The 18185-nt window shown below is 41.0% G+C and overlaps 1 protein-coding gene across 1 annotated transcript in view; it reads right to left on the bottom strand.

Moving 5' to 3' along the window:
• The window catches only part of dst (dystonin), a 145473-nt gene extending 137251 nt beyond the window's left edge, over nucleotides 1-8222 (bottom strand). The window contains exons 1-2 of the mRNA XM_080449297.1: nucleotides 8039-8222; nucleotides 7509-7722 (exon numbers count right to left, since the gene is read on the bottom strand). Coding sequence (XP_080305423.1) covers nucleotides 7509-7722; nucleotides 8039-8050 — 226 coding nt within the window. The 5' untranslated portion in view covers nucleotides 8051-8222. The remainder of the gene's footprint in view (nucleotides 1-7508; nucleotides 7723-8038) is intronic.
• Nucleotides 8223-18185: the final 9963 nt, after the last annotated feature.

The raw sequence follows: 18185 nt of genomic DNA on the forward strand, positions 1-18185 counted from the left end.
ATAGCAGGGAGAAACACAGAACCAACCACACCCTTTCTAGAGGGGAAGAAAAAATAATATACAAATTATGAGACTGTTCTGGCATTCAGAAGATTAGATATCAAACAACCCCTCCTTTGAGAGAGGTCTGTCCAAGGAGCTACAGTATGTGATATTCTATAAGGTTTTTATGCAATTGTATTCCACCCGGGAACTGAGCTTTATTACTGAATTAGTTATTTCATTTTAGGAATATAAACATATTTGTGGGGTGCGTTCTGGTCTCTTGGAGAATTGCAGGCTACAATTGTTTTTAAAGCTGTAACCTTTATGTCCTACCCAGGATAAGAACCCAGGTCTCCCGCGTGAGACCAGCCATACTGCTCAGCCTAGAGGCAATCCCAGGGAGACATTGCGCTTATGAGCTTGAGGCAGTGCTACAGTACTTCTTCATCAGTAAGTGTCCTACCCGACACCAGGGACTAAATTTATCAATGGAAGAGAAGGGAGACCACCCCCAATCACAGCAAGAGTGAGCTAGTTGTATTGTATTAAAATACTCTACTATAAAGATTGGTTAAAATAACTTTTTATTCATTAACATAAGTTCCAGATGCAACTTTAAACAGACTGTGTGATCTATATAGGAGTCAAGCTAGCCTTATCAATGTTTGTTTCTCTTTAAGCCCTATTAAGCCCCTACATTTGTTCATTTACAATATACTTATTATTAATATGTATGGCAAAAAAAAGTTATTTCAGTATTATACAGAAATTTTAATCATGTGACATCTTCAAACTAAAGGGTTACATTTTAAATGGTAGAGGAGATGACTGAGTGAAACGTCTAATGTTCATTGTAATAAATCTTGAGCTTTCTTAATGAAAGTGGATGATCTATTGTTTGGATCACTGTAATGGATTTAGTAATTCTACCTTAGTGTGCCAAAAAGGAAAACATTAGCTGGAACACCATGATCCCATATAACCAGCCCAGTACTGTCCAGTACCACACAGCTATTGTATGTTTCAAAGATGGTTGCAACCCAGTCCTCAAATCTCTTTTGTACAGCCTGTATTTCATTTCAGCACCAACCCAAGGCAAACCCTTGTAAAGTGTATTATTAACTCCAATGCCCAATTATCCCTGCATTCTTAGCGATGCTGTAAGAACTACAGTACACACTGGTAGGTCTCACAGCTAAAACAACACAGCTAGCAGGTATACCAGTAGCCTAATGACCAACAGAAACAATTTTGTCTTTTTTATAATAACAATGTGTAGATAGTAGGGGTGTAACGATACGTTTTAACAACAATTCGATACGTATCACGATACTTGGTTGTCGATACGATACATGAACGATACAGGTTCATTTAGAACGATACGATACGCTTCGATTCAGTGATTTAGTCGATACGATACAAGAACGATACAGGACAGGTTAATTTAGAACGATACGATTCGATTCAATGATTTAAAATCGATATAGTAACTATTTATTTACCCAAAAATTCTGTGTGAAAAATAAATACCTGGATACTGGATATAAAGCCCTCTTTCTCTTTTTTATTCTTAAAAGTACTTGATAAAAATGGATTATTTGCATTGAACGATTCGATACGATACAAAGTCAAACGATACGATATTTTGCTGTTTGCATATCGATATAGTAGATCGTTGAAAATTCAAAACGATTTTTCGATGCAGTTACTATATCGTTACAGCTCTAGTAGATAGATAGATACAGCACGTTTTGTGCCAGTGGGACAAAGTCAAGTCATTGACACCGGTTTGTAGAACATTTAAGAATACATGGTTGTTAACCCTGACATCCCTGTTTTGGGCATGTAATTTATAGGCGATTTTTCTTTTTTTTTTTCAAACATTTTCAAAGATTTTAAGAATGTTTCAAAACACGTTGCAATGTGACACGTGAGCTTGGATTTATATACATTGGCTATTTTCAAAAAGCCAATGTAATGTTGTTAAGTACTAATTATCAGTAATAGTTACAAAGTCTGCCATGTCTTCCCATACATTTAGATATGTATACATAAAATGTTCTCAGCCAATCTGGACGCAAAGATATCCATCAATGGGTTTTGTATTGTGGCAGCACTTGAAAATGTTGGACCAAGAGACTGACCGACCACTTGGTTACAGGTAAAGATCATACACAAGTAAGACGCGGGAAGCGAACACCAACAAAAATAAATGATAATGAAAAGAAATCATCTAAAAAAAGTAACAATATATAAAAAAAATTAAAAAAAATCTGCGTTAAAAGGAGCATCTTAGAAAAATACAAATTCACAAAAAAAAAACTTTGAATGTTTTTGAACAATTCAACAAAGTGTTTGAAGTGGCTGTTTCACCCACTTCCGGGGGGCGGAGCCAAAATCCGAGCCCGAAGTATTTGTTCGTAGACCCCCACTTAGGGGGGGTAGAAAAAGTTTCGGAGCGATTCGGGCACTTTTCATTTAACATGGGGTTTCAATGGGGAGTTTTTAGGAACCTTCTCCGGGGCGTGGCTTCCGGGGGAAGGGGCGGGCTTAAACGCAACCTTGACAGGTGTGTTCGGTTTTCAAAGGCCTTTCATTTGATGTATGGTACGTCTATATTGGACATTTACTTGGCTGCACACAGGGCTGAGGCAGTGCACGCACACAGAGACGCACACACACAAGCCGAGCACGGTTTCATAGTAAGCTCCACTTGCGCGGAGGCGCGCCTTCTGCTGCGTTCGCAACAAATCCAGTTGCACATGCCTCTTAAAGGGATAGTACTTTTTTTCTATCGAATAGTCACCCCATGGAGACTTGAATTCATGGATTTAAAAAAATAATAATGGCGCATTCCTAAGCCAATAATTTGATGACCAGCGGACCGGTAGGCAGGGTTCCGGTAGGAAACACAAAGGAGACTGTTTGTGTCTCCTACAGGAACCGCTGCCGGTCATTACATTATTGGCTTAGGAATGCGACAAAAACAAAACAAGATCCATGAATTAAAATCTCCAAAGGGTGACTAATCGATAGAAAAAAAGTCATTTTGGGGGTGAACTATCCCTTTAAAGCGAGATGGCATGAAAATAAATATACAAAAGAGTCTGTTGTTTCCTACTGTACTGTTCACTCTCGCTTGTTTAGCTCTGTTTACTTTGGAATCTGTTGAAGATATGTCTCTCACTGGTATCACATGGAGAAAAGCTTAAGAGTCTTAACACATACGGAAACAAACATGCATACTGTATTTGAACAATGTTTGTCCAAGTTTGGCAATGAAGACTATCAAACTATCAAAATCACACATGAACTGTTTTGGCCATTGGGAGGCCATAGATGGCTATAGAGGCTGGCTGGTAAACAGAGGGACGCCGGTTCGTATCCCGGCCCCGGTTCGATGTGTCGAAGTGTCCCTGAGCAAGACACAGCTCCCTGGGCGCTGTCCCCGTAGCACCCAAAGCTCCTGTTACTTAGGATGGGTTAAATGAAGCGGACACGTTTCACTGTATTTGCAAATATACAGTGACAAATACTCCAAGGGAGTGGGGACCAAATTATTAATTATTGTACAGCTGAATAGCGATATTATGAGAGAATTATATAGGAAAAGGACAGAATTGATGTGGATAATAAAATGCCAAGAACTTGCTTTGTTTATGTTTACTGAACAAATATAAAACCAGATGTAAGTACTGCACTGTGACTACAACAATACAAACATTTTAATCAAAAGACAAAGAATAAAATCAGAAATCAGAAACTGATGTCAGTCAGGCAAGCTGTTGATTGCTGTGCATGCTGTAACAACTTGTGTTGAATTAAAATGTCTCTAAAATGCACTTGAATGATTAGGAAAAGTATAATCCACACAACATACAGCTCAAATGTGACGAAAAAAGCGATTGCAAAATTGCAACACAGCATAAACACTGCACAAGAATTTAAGTAAATGTTATATAAAAATGTGTATAGTTATTATTCAAGCAAATATGTTTTGCAGCAGTGGAAAGCACCAACGATAAGCCAACTCATTGTCTACATAGGCCAAAGGCCTGAAGACAACAGTCACAGATTCCAAATCATGCTACATCATATGATTCATTCGAGGCACTTAAGCCCAGCCACAGCTGACTGTCTGTGTTGGCTGTAATACCAAACAGCTGAAGGACCTCCACACTCCCTCAATATAACATGTCATTCAGTGTAACCACATCTTTTGTTTCGTTACTCTCTTAAACACAGAGGAAAAGGAAGAAATCTGAAAGCTGAAAATTATCGCCGTCAGCTTCGATCCAGTTCAAACAATGTTCATATACAGTAGGCGTCCTGGGTGGGATGTGTGTGCACGATTATGTCAGAGAGCAGCTGAGAGAATGCCTTCCTGTAACACACATTCTGAATTTCCAAGCTGAGACTTCCTTTCATCATTTGGATGAATGGAAAGAAGAACAGAGCTACAGTATGTGACCTCATAATATCATCTACAGTGCTGGCTGCCAGTAATTTGACCAATAATCATCCTGTGTGTCTTTAGACTAGTCTCTCCTGTCACCCACCACACAGACTGGTTCAACAACAAGTAAAACATTGACACACCAACTCTACTGAACTCATCATCACATGGTCATCCTAAAGATATACTAATAGAATAATATATGTGACATGAAGACAATGCGATGCTCAGACCATAGACTATTAAAATAGATTATAGATGTCAGACATAATCTTCTTGTTCAAAAAATATTTTGAACCTGTTTTACCTCTTTAGGCAACAATGATGATATAGTCTTACATCACACGTGTTGATCTATTGATTGAACTGTTTCCAAAAGCTATTTCAACTAAGCTCAGTTTTTCAAAATCAAATCAAATCAAATCAAAATGTTGAATTTGAATACATTCAACTGGTTATTTAAGTCATTATATCCCAAATAGAGTAAATATGATGTCATGCTAAAGATATTTAGACTTTCCTAGATAAGGGCATAGATAGAGAGCTATGATCAGGGTCGTTTCCAGAGAGAGGGGGGCTTAATACAGACAGTTATTGTGCCCGGCTTGAAATCAGGCAATTACTTCATCGTCTAATCACGAATGACAGCTACAGTAGATTCTCACACACATGTGTTTCATCCTACCTTTATATTTTTCCAGAACATCCTCATACGCTTGGAGATATTCCTTTTCGTCCGCGACCATGTAAGCCAGTGGCGTGGAGTGACCGCTGCTGTGAGCCATTACTGGGGCTCCATATAACTGGACATTCACCAGTCCCACAGTGGCCGGTCAGTGAGCTGAGCGCAGGGCCGGGGAGTGGGGAGTGATACCACGAGAGTGGTCGGCTCTGTTGTTCCACTCAAGGGAGACTAGGGTTGCCATGTCCGCTTATTATAAGCGACGTTGGGCTTGTTTTTCTGTAAAGTCACTTGTAAATATTGGTGGGTTGCGGGATTTTTTTAGGCTTGTTTCTTAAGTGTAGTTGTTGCTTATTTGGGCTTGTTCCTAATGTTGTTTAAACCAGTGGTTCTTAAACATTTTGATGTCAAGGACCCCCATGTTAAAATGTATATTTGTCCCTTAACCCCCATCTGAGGCCCCCATACAAGATTTGAGTTGTTAAAATGTTTCTTTTTCCCCCCCAAAATATCTTTTTTCTTTTCTTTTTTGTTGATCGGCTATTTTCAAATAGTCGCTTTTTTGGGATCGTTTTCATAGACCTGGTTGCTTATTTATTTCGCAGAATCTGGCAACGTTGAAGGAGACGCCCCTATAGCCCCTCCCTATCCAAGTCTCGTCCAATAAAGAGAGACTTCTCTCTGAAGCTTTGATTTTATACTTCGTCGCACGACGGCGTCGCTTGCCCAAAATACCAGCAAATTTACAAGCTCACAGCACGTCGCGTCCACCATGTGTTGCGCGCTTGTAGATCTGATGTTTCCCCGACGAGCGACGCCGTCGTACGACGAGGTAAGGCTTTCCCATCCTCTCTAGCTCCCACGCCCGACGGGGAGTGAGTGACGCAACTGGGCTGGACAGAATACATTTATAAATAAATAAATATAGAATAATACATAATAGATATAAACAACTAATATAAATATAAATACATAATATTTAAATATGTATTATATATAAATATATGGTATATAAATATAAATAATAAATAACATAATACAAAATAAATAAGAAATGGTATTCCATGTGTCTTTCTTTGTGTCACACATCAACAGCATGAACAATCCCTGTGTTATTTCAATGATTCTTATTTTTTGTATTTAATTTTTTCGAACATATAACATATATAAATTAGAAAAAGACAAAGGAAATAAAAGGGAACATTTAGATTTAAAAAACAGCGTCAAAGTTATCTTAATATCATCCTTAAATTATACTCCATGTTCAAAAAAGGAGTAGGAAGAAGTTTTGTTTAAACTTATCAGGTCCTACTATCACTTCTTTATGTATCTCAAATATCTCAAACCTTCAAAAAAATATTTTGGCTTTCCGTCCCAGTGTTTACACACTCACATTGAAAAAAAACAATACAAATAAAAAATAAACAAAACAAACAAACAATCAAGCATACAAGACAGTCGAAATGATGCTCCAGATCTCAACCTACATCTGTTGTACCTACTAGCCATCCGATCCTATATATTATTGTGTGACAGTGCACAAAAATGATATTCCAAGATGTCACGTGGTGCGCAGACCTATGCAGGCTACGCCCATGAACCCACACTGACTCCAGCAGTGCTGCTGTGCACGTTTAAACAGCGTCTCATAACGTCCACTGACTGTCTGCGATTCTGTGTCTGACTGTCTGGTGCTACACAATGCAACCGCTGAGGCTGAGCTGATACACTGTTGCATGTTTATTACACCACAAAGTAAACACACACACGTGCCATAAAGATTCCTGTAAACAAAACGTTTTCAGTGAATGTATCCGATTCCGTGTTTTGTTTTCTAGACAGATGTCAGCCACAGCTGTCTCTCATACACTGCCTCATCAGTGCCAACGTCAACGTGGATCTCTGATGATGGGTTTGCAATATGTGTCATTTTCGTCTTGTAATAGAAAATATCACAAAGTACCACAATGGAAATAAGCCCTCAGGGCTTTTTGTGTTATCCTTTTAGCACCATTGTTGCAAACTGTTAATAAAGTATTCAATCAATCAATCAAAATTAAAACTCACAAAAATTCCATCAGCCCCTTAAAAATAAATTCACCATGAAATTGTGTAATTTCTGTGGAAATGCAGCAGGCCTACTATCTATGAGCGTCTAATCAGTTCACCAAGAGTTCACGGAGTCTTTAAATCAACTGATAATATAAATCCTAACATATGACTGGAAAAACCTCCTCAATTAATTAGCCAGCAGAGGAATCGTCTTTTGGAAGGTTACGTTTTAGGCTCAGATTATTAGACTCCGGTCAACATGGGTTCATCATATCATGTCCTACAGAACAGATGCCTATGCTATTTCACCTCCCTGGGAGGTCCGACACTCACCTGCGATCCTGAGCACGGCTCTCTCCGCCGGATCCAACACGGATCCCCCCTGGATCTTTCGCTTGGAGCGCTCGTGTCTCGGAAGGTTCCAGGGCAACGTGTCCCCGGGTGCCGGCGATATAGTCCCAGATTTAACGCTACAATCATCCTCGTCTGAGAAATCCGCCGATGAAGACATGGAGCAGTGAAGGGAAGGGTTCCCTGAGCTGGAGCTCTGGCAGAGACAATAGAATGGGGGGGGGGGGGGGTGATCAAAACAAAACAACGATTGTCTTTTGGTTTCGCAAACAAATGAATTACGATAAATAAATACAACACAGTCATACAAAGGAAATCATTTCTCACCATCGCGGTTACAAATTAATGAGCAGGATATATATGCCCGTTCAGGTGCTGTAAGGAAGCTTCGTGACATAAACCACCAGCTCGCAGCGATCCATGATATAACAATAAAGCAATTGAGCGAAAATGCAATGTGGAATCAATCGCAGCCTATCTAGCTCCCCCGCCAGGTGAAAAACGAGACTTACCGTTGTGTACATTGCGACCTGTCGGATGGGAAATGTCCTTTATTAGCTTGTCATTATTAGCTTCCCCCAGACAAACATCTGCATGTCACTTAAAATCAGCGCCACGCCCTTCAAAGGGATGCGATCGATGACCATGAGTTCATCCCTGTTTGAACCATGGATGATGTCAGTCCGTCCGTTCAGCAGAGAGACAGAGAGCTGAGCGCATATAGCAGCCTGTTACCAAGAGAGATGATGGAGGGAGCAGCCTGGACGTGTCTGTGTGGCTGCGCGTCATATTCTAGCCCAGGAAGAGAGTCAACAACAGCAGTTGCTTCAGCAACGACAGCGCCATCCCTCCCTGTGAGATGATGTTTTGTGCTTGCTACTGTATAATAAACCTCAAAGGCAGGAAAATGTCTGCCTGGATGATGACATTTGTCGTACAAGCCTGCCCTACACAGTAAAATCATCAGTTCAATTTAATTTAACACCACACCTCTGTTTCAAATGGATAAATTAACACTGAGGATTTAACTTCACAATGTTGCCTATACAAGCACCAAAATAATCTGAAAAATAATCTGCATTCCGATATTAAAGATGCTGTGAATGATTTGTTTTGTTAAAATAAGTTTTAAATATCTCTGTTCTGTATTCCCATTAATCATTGAGTGTTTGTTCAACAACAGGGGTGTTCTCGTCTCTCCAGGTCTTAAATAAACAGAAAATACATATGTTCAGATAGCAATTTCATCCAACCAGCAGACAGAATTCATATGGATAGAGGATAAACAAGTTAAAGTTGAAAGTGATGAAACAAATACATGAGCAGACAAAACTGGAACTGGAACACAAGCTGATATGATCTTTGTGGGGTTCTCTGTCCTGATTGGATGACATTTGTTACCCACCTGAAAATGTAGTTTCTGTTAAAGAGCTGGAGAGACAGGGAGACCAATGAACAGTCTAGAAAACTATAGTTTTAACCACAAAATATCCTTGCAGCACCTTTAAACCTTGCCTGCTGGATGTTGTATTATTGTTGCTCTGTGATGTTTTGTCAAGTTGTGACTCTGACTTAAAATGTTGCAAACAATAGTCTTATCCTATTGAGGAAATGAGTCAGCTCATGTCATCATCATCTGCTGCACCTTGATACATTTCAGATTGAGCAACTCAACATAAACACAATGTGTTGACATAACCTGAGGGAGTGGGAAGGGGTGGCGGATATACTACAATAGGTTTTGATTTAATTTGCTAGTGACAAAGCAGTAGTTTCCCATGGTCCTGGAAAGTTAATTCCTCCTTTATGAATATGAACATGTCCTTTTATAGGGACAAACAGTGGATTTCTTGACATCATAAAGTCTAGATAAGTCTCGGGTTGCTAGATTTCTGTGTGGACAGAAGATAACCTTATGGATCCTTTGACAGTATACACAAGGTGGCTTTTTACAGGAATGGAAGCACATCTTTAACCCATAATTCTTACAATGATAATGAAATAATATTGGAATGTAGCATAATAGCAGAAACAAACCTTGTTGGCTGATTATTCCCATAATTCCACAATGTTTATGCTCACAAATATTGTTTACCACAGGATTTTTTTTTTGTTTCAATCAAAATTATCTATTGACATTGGTCTTTGAATTTTAACAGTAACTTGTCATGTAAATCTACTCATTTTGGAGAGAATGAATATATATGATATGAAACACATATAAAATAAAACATTTCTAAATATTCATTCAATGCCTAGCCTACATATACTGTAATGTATGGAAAAGGTCCTTTGTCTCTCAAAACAACACTTGAATACTCTTGTGAAAACTGGTCCAGTTATTGCAAAATGAATATCATTCTATTGTATAATTTGGTGTAACCCACTAACTGGGTTCCCACATTGGGGGAAAAACACACACACACACAAAAACACAAAAATATGAGGTCCAAATGCAAGATTATATTGCTAGTTTTCTTTTTCTTTTCTGGAAACCCAAAATGCATGTATATGGTTGCTAAAACAGGTTAATCATTATTAATATGTAGCATTTTACATTCAGGCTGAACCTATAGGGGCCCCATGATCCTAACACCCAACTTTATGCTTAAAATAATAGTGCATCAGATGAAACTGTTGTAAATATTCCAAACTGCAGTGTTGTGGAGTTGCACATTGTTCTTTTACCCACCTGCTGATGCTACTGTTTCAGTGAAGTGAGTTATTAATGATATCTTGGCAACCTAAAATGGGTCCCTCTATTAAGCCTGCATTTGAGCGGATTCACACATTAAACAATTAGTATTACTATCCTAGGTGTTATTTTTATGCTATGTTGATGAATTGAATACATAGAGGACCACAATGGAAACAAGTCCTTTTAGCTCAAATGTCTGACTGTACCTCGTGCTGTTTACATTTCTGTCTAATAAAGTATTACATCAATCAATAAATGCTCAGTCTAATAATCTATGAAGTAACATGCATATTATGTTAAGTCTAATTGGCCAGCTGTGACACTGACAGATGAGGGGAATACCTACAGGTTTGCGTGTAGGGGTGACTTGTACAGACTGATAAAATTCTGGAAGCACTCTCTTCTTCACTTTGCGTTTCCTCGCAACTGATGATGACGAATCTGGGTCACTTTCGGGAACTTCGACCAGATTTGGCTTTTCCTCTACAATCCGAGAGCGTGCGCTCCTTCTGGCGTGGCGCGGACTATGCCTGAAGCAGCCCTGCAAAACAAGGTCATGCGTCAAACAAACACCACATTCGTTTAGACATCCAGCAAGGATGTGTCAAAATAAAGGTTAGAGAAGCTTTGAGAAAAAGAAAGCAACACTGTAGGTAGTGTGCAACATAATGTTGCAGTGATACCAATATTTGATCTGAGAAATGTGTACTTAAAGGGGAATGCCACTACTTTTGGCTCCACCTCTCAGCCAAAAGTACACCTTGCATATGTCACTGAACACATGACCTCAATCAATTATCCAGTTCTAGGCAATATAGGAGGGGGGGGGGGCTTTTTTCTTATTTCCACACAACAGCTCTAAGGTGTATTAAAGACGTAGTTCAATGTTGAAAATGAGTGGTATTTCCGTTTAAGTTATAATAATCTTACAAATGTTACTGATTCAAACCCTGCTGCCCTTATATTTTTAGACATAATAGTGGTGCATACATTTTTATTTTGTATTTGCATCAAAACCTTGATTTAGTACTAATAATGTACAGTATATCATAAAGTTAATTGATCTGAGTAAAAACTTAACAATAACCAGATTTCAACCTTTAATTGGTAATTATTTGCAAGGACCATAACAAATAGACAGTTAATACAAAATGAAAAAATGAAAATGTATTTGGGAGAGCATGCACCTGTCTGGCTCACCAAGGCTCCATGAAACCCTACGAGAAGCAGAACGGGGTGGGAGCAATTCTGTATGCCCCCAGCCGGGCTCCGACGCCCACACCCAAGTAAGACAAGCTGAGTGGGTGGAGGATGACCGGCAAGGAGGAAGCACAGCAGGCATTTCCACTATTCCTCCACCGATCCCAAGGGAAAGCAATGTGGCAGCTAAGGCTGGCTGCTACCAATGTGGTGTGTCACTGCCCTTTACTGATGCCTCTGGTTCCCCAGCCATTGTCGCCGTTAAACTACAGAAGGGTGGCACAGTGAGGCCATCTTCCCCCCTCACTGAGCAAAGGGCTATATTTACACTTCAATCTAAATGGCATCTGGTGCCAAGCCAAGCCCTCATTATTATGGGAGCTTCTCTCTCCCTGCGGTCCAACCAGGTAACCTAAACGATGACTATGACTCCCTGTCCTTGGTTTGGTCACGACAATGAAACAACAAACAAATTATAACTGTGACCGGGGAGAGGAAATGTGTCCCTTCAGAAAGGTGTGGACAGTAAGAACCTGCACCATGTGGCTAGCTGACATCCAAGATGCATGTATCATGGGTTTGGACCTATACTCAATCGCTGGTGAGCCATTGTGGATGGATCGCCTATATCTGGGTTTAGAACACTAGCCCTTTAGCGGTGCTGTGTCGCAATGGGGGAAAGATAACAGGGATAGAATTCAGCATCAGGCACAGTCTGTGCTCCCATCCATGCAAGCAGCTAGAGAGGGCACTGCTACGTCAGCCCAGTCATCTCCTCAGACAGAGTGCAATACCAGCCAATGAGGGGACCACGGCACCAAGACATTGAGCCATCCAGAGAGCCAAACCAGTCAGCGGGGGGTCCATTCAACCAGGCACAATTTCACTGAAAAGTATCCAGCCGGCAGCACCGACATCGGCCCAGGGCTCATCAGAGGAAATCCACAAAGCTGTGCAGGAACGTTTCTAGTGAAGCAGAGAGGACCTCTCCCCTGCCCAGAGAGAACAGCTGCGAGGGCTAAAAGTGAGGACTGCACTCAGTGCACTCAGACTCAGAGATGGCACCAGCAAGCCTTCAAGCAGCACCTGTGCAATTTCAGTCGTCTTGGTATGGAAAAAGGACAGTAGGTGGCCATTCTGTGTGGACCATATAGACGTCTTCATCCAGGTCTCTGATTTGATTGTTGCAGTTTCAGGGTGCTTATCCCTGGATAAGAACAGGAAGGCGTATTACAGTGAGCCAACCTCTCTATGTCATCAATGGCCACCTGAACTGTAGCCGGCAGTACTGCTGGCAGGCTCCTGAGCGGGTTACAGCAGCTCCTGGTAACCCTCTGCCTCCATGCTCGCATGCTCCACCTGTTCAATAGCTCAGTGTTGGCGGGCCCCATTATACTGGCCAAATTGCAGACGGGATGGGGAACTGTTCATCCATAAGTAACCTTTGCACTGCTGAAAAAAGTCCTACTTGTGCTCACACACACCACTACAGGTGAGAAACCCCTGAAGTGTGAGGGAGTCATCATCCTAAACCTCTTTCCTATCACCAACCACAGAAACCTCTACATGTTAGTAGCCATGGATTAGCCTTTACAGTGGTGGCCAGAGGCATACGCAGCTCCAGTCCAGAGTGCTGCGACTGCACAGCAGAGAAGCTGGTCACCAAAATGTACCTACAGTGTATGCTATTCTCTCCACCCGCAGGTGCCGCTGATCCTGTGGGCATATCGGACCGCAGTCCAGGAATCGATACGTTGCACCCCAGTCAAATGTGTGTGTGTTAGACCCATTGCAGAAAAAAAGGGGTCTTCCCAAAGCTCTGTAAAAAATTGACGTGGCAATGTACTGTTTTGGCCAAATTCGCTGACATGATCAGATCACCCGTGCAGCTGGTGGGGAGTTGTAGTCTTCCATCAGGACTGGCTGGCAGTCCCTCACCAGCACCGAAGAGAACCAGGGGGATACGGAGAGACCCCCACACCAGATGACCATCACACTATGGGACACTAGATCCTACCAGGCCAGGAAAGCGAAGGAGGTGCCTGCCTCGTCACCTCCGGGGACTTCTCGTTAGGTGCATGGCTTACTTAGGACAGTTAAACCCCTCAGGTGGGTGCTGCGTAGCATCCCGCGATGTGACGGAGACTGACTTCCCACCATGCCTCTGGGCGCACACATACACTTATTGTTTGTTATTGTTATTGCATGTGTTTGTTAAGTTAAGAAATGGGGTATACACGTTAATTGTTTCATGTAGTAATTTATGTGTAGAACTGTTTAAAAAACTGTGTTAGGGATGGTTGCAATAGGCAACCCCCCTTTCTATAGTGAGAGCGTGAAATTTGTTGGAACCTGGAGCGCCATGCCAAATCTTCAATCCACCAGCCATTACAATAATATTCTATTTGTTTCCCTGAATCCAATTTAGTTTAGTTTAGTTGCATTTCTGCCCAGATTTATATTCTAAAAGTGACAAATAGAGACATTTATTTTGAAGGCTAATTAGAAAACCGGAAATGAAACTACTGAAACCTTATGTTTGACGCAGTTAAGCAAGTTGCTTTTAGAAATGGCTCAGTGGGCTCACTGGGCTGTCTATCAAACATAATTATAGAAGGACATAACATTTTGATGAGGGCAGCATGTTAACATTTGTTTCAATGCTGTATTTCATAATGACAGTGTTTAAATATAATTTGCGAACACAGAAACTGCACAATCACCCATATTACTTATTGATAACAGGCTAACAGCACATGCGCAATGCGCATAGGCTACAGTATTATGTCCCTATAATAACTCCCTTTGTTAAAGTGAAAAGAAAAGGCATGTGAAGCCGTGTTAAACAAAATGCTTAAAACAGACATTGCAACTTATGACATGTTTATCATTAGCCGTGATTTATGGGAGCTCTGCTCTAAATATATAGCCGACAAACATGGTAAAGAAAAAAGTTACCCTACCTCTGATCGGAAATGATGCGCTCGTAGGCCAACTGTCAGGACAAACACAATATGTTAGAACGGCCTGTGTATTTTTTTAACTGTTATTCATCAGCTCTGTTATATAAAGAGACAAATCCCATCATTTCACATTTGGGGATTATGGCCTAACCTTTATAATATCATTCTATACTAGTCAGCACTGTAAATATACATTTAACATCAGCCAATAAACAGACAACTCGGTATGATGATGATGATGTACATAACCTCACTAAAATAAAAAACAAATCTATGCTAGATGTTTCACATTATCATTTGGGTCACAGCCTATCAGGGGTCTTCAACAGGGGGTCCGGGACCCCTAGGGGGGTCGGCCGGGGTCCTCAGAGCTACTATAGGGGGTCCGCTAAATCTTTGTGTGACATGATATGTTTTACATTAACCACTTGAACCCTATAGCATCCCTATTCTAAGGAGAACTTTAGCCAAAAATAGCAGATCTACAAGCTTACAACAGCTTGTAGGGTATTTTTGGAAGGGAAAAAAGAGCAGACCAAGTATAAAAAAAAAGAGTTTAATCTGCAACACAATTTTATACAACATAGAAGGGGTCCCTGTTTCATCTCTCTCTCAGCTAGGGGGGTCCTTGGCCTGAAAAACGTTGAAGACCCCTGGCCTAGATATTAAAACGCTGTAATGTTGCGTCCATCCACGTTGATGGAGAAGATGCGGCTATGGCTACTCACTCACCGCGGCTCCTGGAGCGTCCAGAGAGCACCGACTTCATCGGATGCTTCCCATTGCGAAGCTTGCGATGCCAACAGCAGAAAAACAGAATCGTTGCAATAGTCCCGAGCAAAAGGAGCAGCAATAGCAGAACACATTGAATGCTGTACGGTCTCAGTAAGACCAGAAACGCCGCAGCGATCATCATGTAGGGCAGATCCTGTAGCTACTGTATATGGCAGCTGTCTCCGCTCCTGCCCTCATATCGCCTCTAAACGCTTAATGATTACAATAAGCTTTTTTGCTGTTGACTGCACGAAGTGACACTCGGATCATTGCATTGCAGACTAAATCATGTAGCAATAAGGTTCAAACTATAGGCGGTCCAAGCCATCAGCATGCACTATGATATCATTCATGTAGGATAGGATACAATCCATGACTCAGCAAAGGAGCAGCAAGTTGTATTTAATTATTTATTTTTTTCTAAACCGAGGGGGGGGATACAGAGAGAGTCAGCAGAATAGCATCGCAGTACCACGCTGCAGTCTGGGCTGCATTTAGTCTATAGCTCACTGGTTTTCAAAGTGAGGTCCGGGACCCCCCCCAGGGGTCCTTCAGGGGGTCTGCAAGGGGTTCCCAGACAAACGAGGAGTTAGCAGGCCTAGTTTGTATGTCACTGTAGGCTAGGCCTCGCCTACTTAAATGCATTTGAGATTGACTATTCTAATTTGTTTCAACACCATTTGAATCCATTTCTCATGTAGGCCTACATTTATGACAATTTCATTTAAGCCCAAACTTATTTTCATGCCTGTGACAGAATTATGATTGTCAATTGACATTAAAAACCCCTGTAGGACTTCACTAGCCCCCAGCTTGCTGAAAATGTACCCTGATCATAAACAAGACAGGCGACAGCTGTTTCATTGACAGGGATAATTTACAAAAACTATTTTTTACATATTATGCCTACATTTCAGCAATATACATCTTATGCATTGTAAGCCTACCAGATATAGGAGCTCATTTTTGTCTGCAGTCCCTGAGGGCATTCAGGTCAATTGGCCTACAACAATAAAATAGTCAGAACAATCAAATACTCTAAATTACATAAAAAAAATATATTACGATATAATTAGGCCTACATGACTACAATATTAAAAACACAGATGACTTTATCCTCTTATTGTGGACATTCGCAATAGCCTATATTGATTGATTGATTGACTATACTTTATTAACAGTTTGCAAAAAAAACACAGAAAGTACAGTTCAATACAAAAGGATGCTAAGAAAGCAGGCATGAAAAAGGCATGTTTCCATTGGGGTCCTGTATTAAAATGTTCACTTTTTTATGACTGTTGGTAGGGCATTCCACATTTTGGTGGCATAGCAGTAGAACGAATGTAACCCCTTGTTTGAGCCAAATCTGGGTTGAACGTGATTTGGAGAGCTCCCTCCGTTGTTGTGTCTGTGGACGTCTTTAACGTTTTTGAAGTAGTTTGACAGGTACATGGGTGTCTATGTTGTGTAGTGTATCTTGTAGACCAGGGCAGGCCCATTGCAAGTTGCTGTACTCTGTCCTCTACCCTGAGCCATCCCACCCTATAAATGAGCAGGGGTTAGATGAGTTGTAGGTGTGAGGCCAAGCAGTAGCCTGACCAGTTTATTTTGGGATAAGGCCTTTGTGGTGCCATGGTAACATGAGGTGCATGCATAGTCGAAGTGATATTGGATGAGTGCTCATGCTAGAGTACATTTTTTTAAACACATCATCAGTTGTCACCATGGTGAGTTTAAAATCATAGAGTGTCGTCCGAATTAATGTTGGTAAATCTGTTTTTCAATTTCTGTCTGCAGCCTAGTTGTTAAATAACTTCCAGAGCTCACATGGTTTGTTTGTTTTTGTCAACTTTGTCATCGAGGTAGTTTTTTTTTAATTGAATTGAATTTGCGAAAAATTGCAAATATGTTTATTTATTTCAACTCCCCAGTATTAATAACTAACAAATACAAGACAGGTGGGCACTAGGGACATCTGGGCACCATATTTTTGGAATGACACAGGTCGAGTGGGCACCTGGAGAGGTGGGCACCAGGACAACTGGGCACCAAAACTATCTGGGTGCAGGGACATGTGGGCACCTGGACGAAGGGGCACTTAGGGGTGGAGATAACTGGGCAGTGGGCACTAGAAAGACAGGGATTCTGAATTAAGTGTTTTTTTTTAACATTATAGCATGCTGCCTTGTTGTTGGTTCATGATATTTAACCCACTGTTCTTTAAACACCCAAACACAACACAACTATCATTTATTGTGTAGGCCTAACTGTTTAGCTATGTTTTCTCTATCCTAGCATTCAGTTCAGCAATTTTTTATCTCCATTTTCATTTCATAGTGTACAGTTCAATTTTTTTGACGTAGGCTAGGCCTACAATATTTTTTTTCTATCATCACATTGATCATTTGCCAATTTTTTGGAATCCTTAATTCTTTTTGGTATTTTCCCATTTTGTTCTATTTTTTAACAGTACTTCTATTTTGGCAAATACACTCTTATATTGTACTTTGAAACTATGCTATGTACTTTTGACCTCAGTACTATTTTGGCAAATAAACTCTTACAGTATATTGTACTTTTGACCTTGTTGTGTTGTGTTTAGGGGTTTAAAGAACAATGGCTTAAATATCACTTACCAACACAAAGCAGCATGCTATCCTAATTCAGGTGCCCACTCGTCCAGGTGCCCACATGTCCCTAGTGCCCAGTTATTCAGGTGCCCACCTCTCCAGGTGCCCACTCGTCCAGGTGCCCAGTTATTCAGGTGCCCACTGGTCCAGGTGCTCACATGTCCCTAGTGCCCAGATGGTTTCGGTGCCCAGTTTTCCTGGTGCCCACTTGTCCAGGTGCCCAGTTATCGCCACCCCTAAGTGCCCACTCGTCCAGGTGCCCACAAGTCCCTAGTGCCCAGATGGTTTTGGTGCCCAGTTGTTCCTAGTGCCCAGATGGTTTTGGTGCCCACCTGTCCTGTTACCTAACTGAATACCACACTAAAGAAAATACTTCGCCGTAAGGTCGCTTTTA

The sequence above is a fragment of the Gymnoscopelus braueri genome, assembly GCF_963280865.1.
Source record: "Gymnoscopelus braueri genome assembly, chromosome: 14".
NCBI classification, from domain to species: Eukaryota; Metazoa; Chordata; class Actinopteri; order Myctophiformes; family Myctophidae; genus Gymnoscopelus; species Gymnoscopelus braueri.